The 14,498-nt window shown below is 38.2% G+C and overlaps 1 protein-coding gene across 3 annotated transcripts in view; it reads left to right on the top strand.

Moving 5' to 3' along the window:
* LOC124859164 (attractin-like protein 1) overlaps positions 1-14,498 on the top strand; it is a 482,005-nt gene that overhangs the window by 227,872 nt on the left and 239,635 nt on the right. For all 3 annotated transcript variants that reach the window (XM_047351754.1, XM_047351757.1, XM_047351755.1), the window contains exons 23-24: positions 2,372-2,466; positions 2,847-2,925. In XM_047351754.1, the coding sequence (XP_047207710.1) occupies positions 2,372-2,466; positions 2,847-2,925 (174 nt within the window). The remainder of the gene's footprint in view (positions 1-2,371; positions 2,467-2,846; positions 2,926-14,498) is intronic.

Raw genomic sequence — 14,498 nt, 5'->3', positions numbered from 1 at the left:
TTTTTATTTCATTTTTCTGAAAGATGCATTCAATTAGCTGTGTGAATCTAGGCGCAAAAACCTTGCTTTACTGTCAGACATGTTCAATTTATACATCTTTAATTTATTTATTCTAGCTTTTCAGGTTGCCTTAGGAGCCTGTCTGTGTATAATGGGGATTATTTTTATAAAAGCACAAGCATCATACAGTAGTGACGATACAACTCCTACGGCTCCCAATTAGTAAACAAACATTTTGTTCTAAAAATAAGGTCCTGCAATGTGTTTGAAGTTTGTGTGCCGCTTTTAAAGTGGTCCTGTTCCAAATAGTGTGTGCATTACTTTTGCCATGACCCCAGCATCTCATTGTGGTTTTAATTACAATCAAGGATTAACTGACCATATTGGTATGAAATTTCAATTTTCTACGAGTGCCCCCTAGTGGTCACATCGTCATTAGTTAAATAAGTCACACAATAGGTCATGGTGTCAGTTTCACTTTCAGTTTTAAGCATCCTGAGGTCAGGGTGGCGTCTGGATAATGTAGTGTGAGATTAATGTGTTTTATTGGGCCATTGCTGCCATAATTGATTGACAGCTGCATTGATTCAGTAGCGCTGGCATACATGTGTTGTGTACATGGTATGTGGGAGGTGTGGCATTGATGTGGTGGAAAAATCAATGGCAGCCTGGCTTTTCTGGTGATTACATTATTTGTACTTTATGCTTATGAAGAACTATTTTCCTAAAGGGTTGTGTCTTCCTGCACCATTGAGACAAAAGACAGATACTCAGTAAAGTGACAGGCATCTAATTTAGATTAATTATGAATGGGTTCTGTGTTGGTCAGCATTTCTTTATTGGGTGTGGTTATTTGGTCTGATTTTATGTCAATAGTGAGAAAGAAGTTATGTGTATACTCTTTTTCCACTTTACTGTTATCGTGGTGATTTACCCCCATTTATGAAAGACCTAATAGTGCATTGAAAGGCATAAAAAATACCTGCTACCTGCCGTTGTTTTGCTACTAACAAACTTTAAGTTCAGTTCCTTTTCTGTGGCACAAGATGGGATAAAAAAAGAACTAACTTTTTGATAGAAAATTAATAGAAATGATGAAGTAGGCTTCACAAACAGGAGGTGCTTTTCTGAAGCAGTGTGGCATTTAGTATGTACATTCGATTTCAAATCTCACCCTTGTGTTTAATTTTCGTTTTACATATGCATTGTGAAAAGAAACTGAGCAGCACTTAGCTGCTGTATCACATTACATTTCAGTGAGCACAAATCTACCCAAAACCTTTATTATAACTTTTTTATTAAAAGCTACTTTGTGCTAAAAAATGGTTTCAAAAAACCTTCAACCAACTGAGTGACTCTTTAAGACTTTCAATGGCAAAGGTAACTTTTTGGGCAACATGTATAAAGTTATTACTTTCAGGCCAAAATCGATGTGAGACATTGATAAATATCAGCCATTGCAATGATGGAATGGCAAGGTGCCCATGCTGATGTTAGGTTAAGATTTTTTCAGAGACTGTCCTTATACTGGCCTGGATTGGAGGTAGAAGTTGTGAAAATAGTCTGAGAACATAAACTCCCGTTGAAGCTAAAAATACAAGGTGCTGCTTGTTTGAGACCGTTCTGCTTTTTATGTGCACAGATTTTCACAACCCACCTGAGGGGTTAACAGTCATACTGATTAACCAAAAAATACATTTATTTTCCTCCCGTTATCTTCTCCTGGCCACAGAGCTGCCTTCTCTTCAGATTTTTTAATCTTCCTCCTCCTCTGCCTTTGTCCTTTGTGGTCTTACCTCCCCTACCCCCAGTCCAGCAGGCAAACAAGGTGACCCAAGGAAGCTCCTGCTGTCCATCCAGAGGTTGAATCACTTACGATTCTCTTCGTATGCTCCTTACTGTGTCTCTGAAACAGAGCAGCCCAGACACTCATCAGGAGCTGCTTTCAGAAATGATAAACTCACTCAGAGGACATGATTATTTAGTCTCGCTCATGTTTTTATTGATCCATCTGGACGATCATTTAAGAAACAGACGAGCACGATAAAGTTACTCATGTTCACATTTATAAAACACATCTGTTTATTTTTACCTTCTAACATTGTTTACTTTTGCCTCCGACTGAGATCATTTACCAAAGCTCTTGACCACTGTAGCTTTAGTCATCTAATTGAATATTGACTCGCAGCCAGCAGCACATTGTTTTACTCTCATAAATCTGTTTCTGTGAAGGACTTTAATGAAACATGTCGGGGTGGAGGTTATTTTTGGGATGGTTGTACAACAGAGAAAATTAGTGGAAACTGATACTAAGAAAATAGCCGTTAGGCCCTAGAGTATTTTTATTTCACTCATTCCTTTTGTTGTTTAGACAACCTGCTGATCGACTACCAGTTTACCTTCAGCCTGCTTCAGGAGGACGACCGTCACTATACCGCCATCAACTTTATGGCCACGCCAGAACAGGTAAACTGGACTTTTATTTGTGTCATAAATGTAGTGTTTAGAAATACGAAATAGTTTAATTATTTCTATAAGCAGCATTTCTCTTTCACTCTAGATGGCAGGAAATTGTATAGGTGAAATAGAAAAGAGGTTGTGACAAAATGTTCCATTAAACCCATAGTTTATTTTTATTTTTTGAAGAGCATTGAAAATGGCAGAAAAAATATTTTTTCTATGCCAAAAGATGATTAAAAACCCAAATTTGAAGTAGAACTTCAAGGTGACACTGCAGACAGAAAGCAGATTGAAGACAAACAGATTGTGCTTTTTTCTGTAGTGGAGCAATCACAGGCAAGGCCACATCTCCTCCAACTAAAACAGCTTTGCATCTTTTTGTGCAGGCCAACAAAAACCTTGACATATCCATCAACGCATCGAACAACTTCAACCTCAACATCACCTGGTCCTTCAGCTCAACAGGTAATTTGTAGCTTTATATCAGAAATTTATGCTGTTCTTCAAGAGTTCTCCTTGTTCTATTTCCTTCAGTGATTCTTTGAGCCATGATTTTGGCTTCAGATCAAACCCCGATATCTGAATTTAAGTGTTTGCTGGTACCGATATTTTCCATTCAACAAATGCTTAAAATGTTAGTGTTGTTTTTGTCATTTCATTGTAAAAGCGAATTAACAGCACTGGCACAGTTAATTCTGTTAATTCTGAGAAAAAAGAACCCAAACCAAACTTAAAATAAGATTTATACTGTTTTTATGCCTTTGCAAGATTTCACATCTTAATGAATAATTCACCTGCTTAAGACTAAATGGTGTTACAAAAAAAAAAAAGATAAAGCTGCTGTCAAGACCCCAGAGGCTTTAAACGTTTTCACTCCAACTAGCCCCTTTTAAACAAACTGAAGATGGCAGTACATTCAGATAACAGTTTTCATCTCTTGATTTGTAAAACTTGTGTTATCAACCTGTTCATGACATTTATAAACCTGCAGATGTGTTGGTTGACTTGGAAACCGAACCACTCTTTGTTGAATTGAACAGCTCTTTAGGATGAACTCCAGCAGAGTTCAGCTCACCTGCAGCCTGATTATGTAAAGGTCTAATCAACCAGCGAAAGTGGAAACAGCTGCAGGAGGCTGAATGGCCTTCATGAACTGAAATCAAGGCTGTGTGTTGTTCAGTAAACTTAAATGGAAGCTTCATATCCTCATTTATGTGCTCAGTAGATATGGACTGGTTAAAAGGGTTATAAAGGTATATCAAACATTTAAACATTAAGCTTCTAAACCCATAATTCCCATAAAACTTAAGATAACACTGTTCTAAGTAAGAATAATTGTGGCTCTCCTTATTAAATAAGGTATATTTGACAAGTTAGATGTTTTTGTATTAAAATTGTTAGTGATTAACTTGATACTGTATAGCTGTGATATTTTAAGTCATGGTTACCACTTGGGACGAGATAAAGCTTTGTGAAGCACTGAAGCTTTTCATCCAATTGGTTCGCTCATGAGCCGAAGCTTTATGATGCTTCATTTGCTCTACTCTGCCATCAAGTGGATGATAACTATAAAATAGGATTATGATTAAATGACTTTGGTGTGTGAAGCTTTAAACTAAATAAATAAACGAATGATGTCCGTGACGCCGATAAATAAATTCTGAATATGTCCTCAATATGATATTAATCTGTCTTGATAATACATTAGCTGGATTAAAAGGGAACATTGTTACAAATAGAGGAGAGGATTGCAATGTGAATGTGCTTATGTTATTTTTTAACCATGTTTATGTTACTAGGGACATGTTATTTATTATTTAAAAATAACTTTTTCACTGTGCTGAGCTTCAGGCAGTTTCTCTTTGAGATGGTTTCACCTGCTTTAGAAAATCCCATTTCACAGGGCACAGAGAGGGGGGGGGGGGGGGGCAGAAAAGCAACAGCAAGTTTATACAAGTTGGAATTGACAATTTCTGTCTGTTCCAATACTCTCCTCTTTGTTGATGGTTCCATTGCGAAAAAAGACCCTCAAATAAATTGGAAGTGCACACGCAATACAATCCCAAAACAATAAAATGTGGCGGGAGTACCAGCAGTATTTTATTGTCCCACATATTTGGAATCATGCACAGACTGGCGATCCAGTTCCTGAATCAGTCACATAGTGCGACAGGGCCGCGAGGCTTCATACATAACCACAAGCCTCGATACGCGCTTCACAAAAATCTATTTGGGGTATTTGACACTCGCTTTGACAAAGAAAGATAATGTACTACACATGTGAATATGGCTGATATACTGTAAATCCATAAGGAACATAAGATAAAGTTAAAAGCATTGTAATGTCTCTGTAGATAAGTTTTAACCATTAGACCGGGGAAATTTTGTTAGCGTTTTTCACTGTTTACCAGAGCCGTGATGTCAGCAGTAACTTCTGCAACACTGTCTACCAAGGTCGATCTCAGCAGCTGAGAGTTGGGGGTGACGCTTACATCTTAGACTTAAAAGCTTGCAATATAGCAGTTATAGTTTTATTTGAGCAATAAAACTACAGCTAAAGGTTCTGTCACAGCGATTGCACTATATAACTTACACATTTGTTTTTATTTTACCTTGAAACGTAAAATGTTTAAAACCAGAAAACATAACTTAAAGTAAGTATTTACTTCCTCTTTCCTGTAAATAGCTGTTAAAATAAGTTGATGATTTAAAATCTATTACAGGTACAGTTACCAAAATATATGGGCTGTTAACTATTTTAAGCTGAAACTAATCTGACTGAATGAAAATGCGGAAAAATTCTAAATATTTAGCACTCTTCCTCCAAAACACCCCAAATACACACATCCAGAAGTGGCTGGTAAAGTCCTACCTACCTTCCTGTGCCTTTATCAGGGTAAATTTCTACCCTGTTCATTTGTGTTTAACTTGACGGAAACGTAGGAGGGTTATAATGAACAAAGAAATCTAACCTAGTTCCTGGAAAAGGTTCCTTTAATAGGCACACGTGTAATGACAATAAGAAATTGTGAAACTCAAAGTGAGCCATAATATTTACTGAAGTTAGATTTGAATAATGATCCTCTAGTGGTTTAGCATGTCCCCATCACTGTAATCATGTTGAACTGCCAGTATCTCAAACTTTTGGACAAGAATCCTTAAGTAAAATTGGTCAGATCATCTTTCTGTACGCCTTGAGGGAATTTCCAGTTTTGATAAAACACATCAGAAACTGCTTTGAATTCTTCCCATTGGGGCATTTTATGAATTTTTCCCTTCTGATTTCAATTAAGATAGAAGCACAGAGTGCTTACATTGAGTTCCTTGGGCCCTCAGCTTCCTCAGTTTGTGCGTGTGATTGTATGCAGTCCATTATAGTGTTTAATGGTCCCGATAAAGTAGGAGGTGGAAATATCTTATTAAAAGCCCCTGAAAAACTGAGCCATTAACAGAGAACTGCTGATAATACTCTGAAGGATACTGAAACCTGACTACTTCAACTCTGTGAGAAATTTACAAGCTTGCTCTGAATTACTGTCAGGTGTCATGAAAATAATTTGACTATGAATATTTGCCTGCTTGAGCTTTAAGTTACTAATTTTAAAATCCTCACTGATTTCACTCACTGGGGCTTTGAACATTATTTGTATGAAATAAAAATAGGTGAGCACTTCACTTAATAAAGAGGTTCGCTGATGTTTAGTCCTATGAATTTTTCCAGTAAAAATCTTCATTTTCATTGTAGGTTTTATCTTAGTTATTTATATTACCAAATATCTTTTAAAACAAAATCTTTTAAATTTGTTCTAGTTGTTTTAACATTTCAATCATTTATGTCATTATATTCTTTTTCTCATATATTTAATATTTCAAAATAAAAGAAGGAAAAAGGAACTTACAGGGGTTGGACAATGAAACTGAAACACCTGGTTTTAGACCACAGTTATTTACTAGTGTGGTGTAGGGCCTCCTTTTGCGGCCAATACAGCATCAATTCGTCTTGGGAATGACATATATAAGTCCTGCACAGTGGTCAGAGGGATTTTAAGCCATTCGTCTTGCAGGATAGTGGCCAGGTCACTATGTGATACTGGTGGAGGAAAACATTTCCTGACTCGCCTAGATCTGGTGACTGTGCAGGCCATGGGAGATGTTCAACTTCCCTTTCATGTTCATCAAACCAATCTTTCACCAGTCTTCCTGTGTGTATTGGTGCATTGCCATCCTGATACACGGCACCGCTTTCAGGATACAATGTTTGAACCATTGGATGCACATGGTCCTCGAGAATGGTGACCCGCCCATCTAGCACAAGTATTGGGCCAAGGGAATGCCATGATATGGCACCCCAAACCGTCACTGATCCACCCCCATGCTTCACTGTGGGCATGCAACAGTCTGGGTGGTACGCTTTTTGGGGCTTCCCCACACCGTAACTCTCCCGGATGTGGGGAAAACAGTAAAGGTGGACTCATCAGAGAACAATACATGTTTCACATTGTCCACAGCCCAAGATTTGCACGCCTTGCACCATTGAAACCGACGTTTGGCATTGGCATGAGTGACCAAAGGTTTGGCTACAGCAACCCGGCCGTGTATATTGACCCTGTGGAGCTCCCGACGGACAGTTCTGGTGGAAACAGGAGAGTTGAGGTGCACATTTAATTCAATTCAATTCAGTTTTATTTATATAGCGCCAATTCAGAACACATGCTGTCTCAAGGCACTTCACAACAGTCAGGTACATACATTCCAATAAGTCCTAACCACTGAACAGTGCAGTCAGATTCAGTTATTTATTCAAATTGGATAAAAGGTTTTTCTGTCTAAGGAAACCCAGCAGATTGCATCCAGTCAGTGACTTGTAGCCTTCACTCCTCCCGGATGAGCATGTGGAGACAGTGGACAGTCACTGGCATTGACTTTGCAGCAATCCCTCCAATTGAGCATGCATGTAGCGACAGCGGAGAGAAAACACTCCCTTTTAACAGGAAGAAACCTCCAGCAGAACCAGGCTCAGTGTGAGCGACCATCTGCCACAACCGACTGGGGGTTTGAGAAAACACAGCACAGACACAAAGAGAACAAAGAAGCACTGATCCAGGAGTCCTTTCTATGGGAAGGAAAAGTAAATGTTAATGGATGTAGCTCCTTTAGTCGTTTCACCTAGAAAGAAAGAACAGATAAACTCTGAGCCAGTTTTCAAGGTTAGAGTCTGAAAGAGAGCACATACAGTTAGTTACAGTTAAGCTCAGTCAATCGCCATGTCTACGAGGGAGAAAGGGTTAAACACTAAAAGACAGGGCCATGTGGATCATCAGTAGAGGGTGTGCATTAAGTTGTTGCCAGCAGAAGCTCGGACGATTCCCCTCTCCAGAAAGGTGTCACAGGTAGACACAGAGCCAGGCTAGGTGTAGCTTCTAGGAAGAGAAAAGAGATAAACTTAAAAGCTGAAATGACAGCAAATAATGCAAAATTGGAGAGTAGTGTGAGAATGTAGCGACAAGGGTGAAAGTGGTCATTATGTCCTCCAGCAGCCTAAGCCTATAGCAGCATAACTACACAGATAGTTTCAGTTCAGATTATTTAGTTAAACGGCGCTTATTTAAAACAAGGTCGTCTGAAGGCACCCCACAAAGGGTCCCACTGATGGTCATTGTTATACTAAAAACCACAAGGATTGGGATACCTCTCTCTGTCAGACTAATTATAACTATGGGAAAAGAGAAGGGGTCATACAGGTAGCAGAAATGGAGGGTGTGTTTGCGCCTCAACCATAACTGAGCCGGTTTAGGCTAAATCCGACGCCCCCTTACTCCAACCAACAGGGAGGGAGGAAGGCTCCCTCCCTGATAACCTAAGCCACTCTAACTATAAGCTTTATCAAAAGGAAAGTTTTAAGCCTAGCCTTAAAAGTAGACAGGGTGTCTGCCTCACGGACCAAAACCGGGAGCTGGTTCCACAGGAGAAGAGCCTGATAACTAAAGGATCTGCCTCTCATTCGACTTCTAGAGACTCTAGGAACCACCAGTAAACCTGCTGTCTGAGAACGAAGTGCCCTGTGAGGAACATATGGATCAATCAGATCTCTGATGTATGATGGAGCTAGATCATTAAGGGCTTTATATGTGAGGAGGAGAATTTTAAATTCTATTCTGGACTTAACAGGGAGCCAATGAAGGGAAGCTAAAATAGGAGAAATATGATCTCTCTTTTAAATTTTCATCAGAACTCTTGCTGCAGCAATTTGAATCAGCTGAAGGCTTTTAACTGCATTTTGTGGACATCCTGATAATAAAGAATTACAATAGTCCAGCCTTGAAGTAACAAATGCATGGACTAGTTTTTCAGCGTCACTCTTGGATAGGATATTTCTAATTTTGGCAATGTTCCGGAGGTGAAAGAAGGAAATCCTAGAAACCTGTTTAATATGGGATTTAAATGACATGTCCTGGTTAAAAGTAACAACAAGGTTTTTTACTTTATTACCGGAGGTCAATTTAATGCCATCCACGTTAAGTGATTGACTAAGCAGTTTCTTTTTTAAAGACTCCGGTCCAAAGACGACAACTTCTGTCTTGTCTGAATTTAGAAGCAAAAAATTTAACGTCATCCAAGTTTTTATATCTTGAAGACATGCTTATAGTCTATCTAACTGGTTGGGCTCATCAGGATTTATGGATAAGTAAAGCTGAGTATCATCAGCGTAACAGTGAAAATTTATCCCATGCTGCCTAATAATTTGACCTATTGGGAGCATAGATATAGTAAAAAGAATTGGCCCAAGTACTGAACCCTGTGGTACTCCACAATTAACCCTGGAGTTTAAAGATGATTTATCATTTACATGAACAAACTGGAATCTGTCAGACAGATAAGATTTAAACCAGCCTAGCGCTGTTCCCCCGATCCCTACAGCATATTCCAGCCTTTCTAAGAGAATTGTGTGATCGACTGTATCAAATGCAGCACTGAGATCTAACTGAACCAGTACAGACACAAGTCCATTATCTGAGGCCATAAGAATATCATTAGTGACTTTCAGCAGAGCTGTTTCAGTGCTATGATGAGCTCTGAAGCCTGACTGAAACTCTTCAAACAGGTCATTGCTGTATAAATGCTCACACATTTGATTAGCAACTATTTTCTCAAGAATTTTAGATAAGAATGGAAGATTGGATATACGTCTGTAATTTTTCAAGTCATCTCGATCAAGCGAAGGTTTCTTAAGTAAAGGTTTAATTACAGCTATCTTAAAAGCCTGTGGTAGATATCCATTTACTAAAGATAGATTAATTATTATCTAAAATGGGGCTGGTAATCAGAGGGAACCCTTCCTTAAATCATTTGGTTGGGATTGGGTCTAGCATACAAGTTGAAGGTTTAGATGAAGCTAATATTTCTGATAACTCAGGAAGCTTCACAGGATCAAAACAGTCCAAACACAAATCAGGTTCTGCAGTTATTTCCAATTCAATTCAATTCAATTCAAAGATACTTTATTGATCCCCGAGGGTAAATTAGAATTCCAGTACAACCCATCCAAACATACATCATGACACAAGACAATGAGGGGACGGGTCACCGAGGCTTTGCTGCCCACTCACAGGCGCTGCCCTTGTTGTCTCACTTGTTGAGGATGAAGTAATCATCTTCGGGAGTATGTCAAAGATTTTCTTTTTAATAGAATAAATTTTATTTAAGAAGAATCCCACAAAGTCATGGCTGCTAAAAACTAAGGTAATGGATGGCTCAACAGAGCTATGACTCTGTGTAAGTTTAGCAACTGTACTAATCTTCTATTAATGATGAAAAATAAGCTGTTCTGGCTTGGTGAAGTGTCTTTTTATACAATAGGCTATTTTTCCAGATTAAGTAGGAATCCTCTAGGTGTGTAGAGCGCCATTTTCTCTCCAATTTTCTAACATTGTGTTTTAAAGTATGCAGCTCTGAATTAAACCAGGGAGCCTGCCTTCTATGAATGATTACCTTCTTTTTCAAAGGGGCTGCATTGTCTAATGCATCACGCAATGATGAAGAAACACTATGAACAAAAGAATCAATTTGTGAAGGGGCAGAAACAGAATTATTGCCCTCCACTGTGCTTTTCAGTGGTAATGAGGAAATTAAAAGTGGAACAGATTCTTTAAAGGTTGTTATAGCATTGTCTGATAATGATCTACTGTAATGACATTTTCTTTCAGGTGTGGAGTACTGGGTTAAATTAAACTCAAAGGTTATTAAGAAATGGTCAGACAGGACAGAGAAAATATTGTTATGTTTTTACACTCGATGCCATATGTCAGCACAAGGTGCAGAGAATGAAGACAAAGGTGAGTAGGTTTGTTAATGTTTTGAGCAAAGCCAATTGAGTCTAAGATAGCATTAAACGCTATATTTAGGCTATCACTTTCAGTGTCAGTGTCACTTTTCAGTGATATTCTTATGGCCTCAGATAATGGACTTGTGTCTGTTCTGGTTCTGTTAGATCTCAGTGCTGCATTTGATACAGTCGATCACACAATTCTCTTAGAAAGGCTGGAATATGCTGTAGGGATCGGGGGAACAGCGCTAGGCTGGTTTAAATCTTATCTGTCTGACAGATTCCAGTTTGTTCATGTAAATGATAAATCATCTTTAAACTCCAGGGTTAATTGTGGAGTACAACAGGGTTCAGTACTTGGGCCAATTCTTTTTACTATATCTATGCTCCCAATAGGTCAAATTATTAGGCAGCATGGGATAAATTTTCACTGTTACGCTGATGATACTCAGCTTTACTTATCCATAAATCCTGATGAGCCCAACCAGTTAGATAGACTATAAGCATGTCTTCAAGATATAAAAACTTGGATGACGTTAAATTTTTTGCTTCTAAATTCAGACAAGACAGAAGTTGTCGTCTTTGGACCGGAGTCTTTAAAAAAGAAACTGCTTAGTCAATCACTTAACCTGGATGGCATTAACTTGACCTCTGATAATAAAGTAAAAAACCTTGGTGTTATTTTTGACCAGGACATGTCATTTAAATCCCATATTAAACAGGTTTCTAGGATTTCCTTCTTTCACCTCCGGAACATTGCCAAAATTAGAAATATCCTATCCAGGAGTGACGCTGAAAATCTAGTCCATGCATTTGTTACTTCAAGGCTGGACTATTGTAATTCATTACTATCAGGATGTCCACAAAATGCAGTTAAAAGCCTTCAGCTGATTCAAAATGCTGCAGCAAGAGTTCTGATGAAAATTAAAAAGAGAGATCATATTTCTCCTATTTTAGCTTCCCTTCATTGGCTCCCTGTTAAGTCCAGAATAGAATTTAAAATTCTCCTCCTCACATATAAAGCCCTTAATGATCTAGCTCCATCATACATCAGAGATCTGATTGTTCCATATGTTCCTAACAGAGCACTTCATTCTCAGACTGCAGGTTTACTGGTGGTTCCTAGAGTCTCCAGAAGTCGAATGGGAGGCAGATCCTTTAGTTATCAGGCTTCTCTCCTGTGGAACCAGCTCCCAGCTTTAGTCCGTGAGGCAGACACCCTGTCTACTTTTAAGGCTAGGCTTAAAACTTTCCTTTTTGATAAAGCTTATAGTTAGAGTGGCTTAGTTTATCCTGAACTATCTTCCTTATTTTTTACCTCCGTCTTCTTCCCTCCCTGTTGGTTGGAGTAAGGGGGAGTCAGGTTTGGCCTAAACCGGCTCAGTTATGGTTGAGGTGCTAACACACCCCCCATTTCTGCTACCTGTATTACCCCTTCTCTTTTCCAATGGTCATAATCAGTCTGACAGAGGGAGGTATCCCAATCATTGTGGTTTTTAGTATAACAATGACCATCAGTGGGACACTTTGTGAGGTGCCTTGAGATGACATTGTTGTAAATAAGCGCCGTTTAACTAAATAATCTGAACTGAAACTATCTGTATAGTTATGCTGCTATAGCTCACCCTCTACCGATGATCCACATAGCCCTGTCTTTTAGTGTTTAACCCTTTCTCTCTCCTAGACATGGAAATTGACTGAGCTTTTACTGTACCTAATCATATGTGCTCTCTTTCAGACTCTAACCTTGAAAATTGGCTCAGAGTTTATCTGTTCTTTCTTTCTAGGTTAAATGACTAAAGGAGCTACATCCATTAACATTTACTTTTCCTTCCCATAGAATGTACTTCTGGATCAGTGCTTCTGTGTTCTTTTTGTGTCTGTGCTATGTTTTCTCAAACCCCCAGTCGGTCGTGGCAGATGGCCGCTCACACTGAGCCTGGTTCTGCTGGAGGTTTCTTCCTGTTAAAAGGGAGTTTTTCCTCTCCGCTGTCGCTACATGCATGCTCAGTATGAGGGATTGCTGCAAAGTCAACGCCAGTGACTGTCCACTGTCTCTACATGCTCATCCGGGAGGAGGGAATGCTGCAAGTCACTGACTGGATGCAATCTGCTGGGTTTCCTTAGATAGAAAAACGTTTTATCCAATTTGAATAAAAAGCTAACTCCGACTGCACTGTTCAATTGTTAGGATTAATTGGAATGTTTGTACCTGACTGTTGTGAAGTGCCTTGAGACAACATGTGTTGTGAATTGGCGCTATATAAATAAAACTGAATTGAATTGAATTGAAAGTGTCAACATGAATGTTAAAATCCCCCACTATAATGACTTTATCTGTATTTAACTCTAAATCAGATAAAAGATCTGAAAGCTGATCTAAAAATTGAGAGTAAGGGCCTGGTGGACGGTACAAAACAACAAACAGAAGTGGTTTCAGTTCTTTGCAATTTGGATGAGGAAAACTCAGGATTAAATATTCAAAAGAGTTGTAGCTATTGATTGGTCTGGGACTAATCAATAAATCGGACTGAAAGATGGTTGCTACTCCTCCTCACCCAGTATTTTGAGGAATGTGAAAATTTAAATAATTAGTAGGAGTTGACTCATTTATAGTAACATAATCCTCTTGCTGCAGCCAGGTTTCTGTGAGGCAAAATAAATCAATCTGATTGTCACAACCTGACAGGGCACACCTGTGAAGTGAAAACCATTTCAGGTGAATACCTCTTGAAGCTCATCAACAGAATCAAAGCAAAAGGTGGCTATTTTGAAGAACCTTGAATATAAGACATTTTCTGTTGTTTCACACTTTTTTGTTCAGTATATAATTCCACATGTGTTAATTCATAGTTTTGATGCCTTCAGTGTGAAGCTACAATATTCATAGTCATGAAAATGAAGACAACTCTTTGAATGAGAAGGTGTGTCCAAACTATTGGTCTGTATTGTATATGTCATTTTGTTTGATGATGATGTTTGAAACATGTTAAACCTTAATGCATATTTAAACTTCTATTATTACACGTATTTTTAATTAAACGTAGTGTATTTTGGTTTGTAAAACATTGTTTAGCTAATTACATTTAGTATTACCTTAGTTGTAAACTTATAAGGTGAATTAATTGAGTTTTAAATGCAGCGGTCAAAATTACCACTTGTGGCAGTTTTAGTAGTTACAATAGTGGCTGTGTGAGTGTTAAATCAGTTTTATTCGGCATCGCTGAGGTTTCTTTCTGAGCAACTACACTTTATAACTTATGCAGAGTCACTACAAAGTAAGGTTGCCACTTTACTAAAATTTCAAACTGGATACCTATACTAAGAAAAATACTCTATACTCGACAACATTTTCAGTACCGCAGCAACATTTAATGAAGACACGGTACTTTCTGTTAAGAGTAAAAAATATGATTATTTATAATGCGTAAAGATTTTAACTTCCTTAATTGGGGAAAAATAAGAACTAAAATTTAGCCCTTGTTTAGAAAAATATATAATTTAAAATTGTCACTTCCGTTTGGCTAAACAATTGCTAAAAACAACACTTAGTAAGTGTTAATGTCTTTTGTGGAATGGTATATCTTTAAATCAGTTGTTTAATTATTTTATTTTATTATAATAGCTCACCTTAAAGTGCCATTGTGTGCTTCCATGTACAGGTCCTTCTCAAAATATTAGCATATTGTGATAAAGTTTATTCTTTTCCATAATG

The sequence above is a fragment of the Girardinichthys multiradiatus genome, chromosome 22 (assembly GCF_021462225.1).
Source record: "Girardinichthys multiradiatus isolate DD_20200921_A chromosome 22, DD_fGirMul_XY1, whole genome shotgun sequence".
In the NCBI taxonomy this organism is placed as follows: domain Eukaryota; kingdom Metazoa; phylum Chordata; class Actinopteri; order Cyprinodontiformes; family Goodeidae; genus Girardinichthys; species Girardinichthys multiradiatus.
This window is presented reverse-complemented; position numbering and strand designations above follow the sequence as displayed.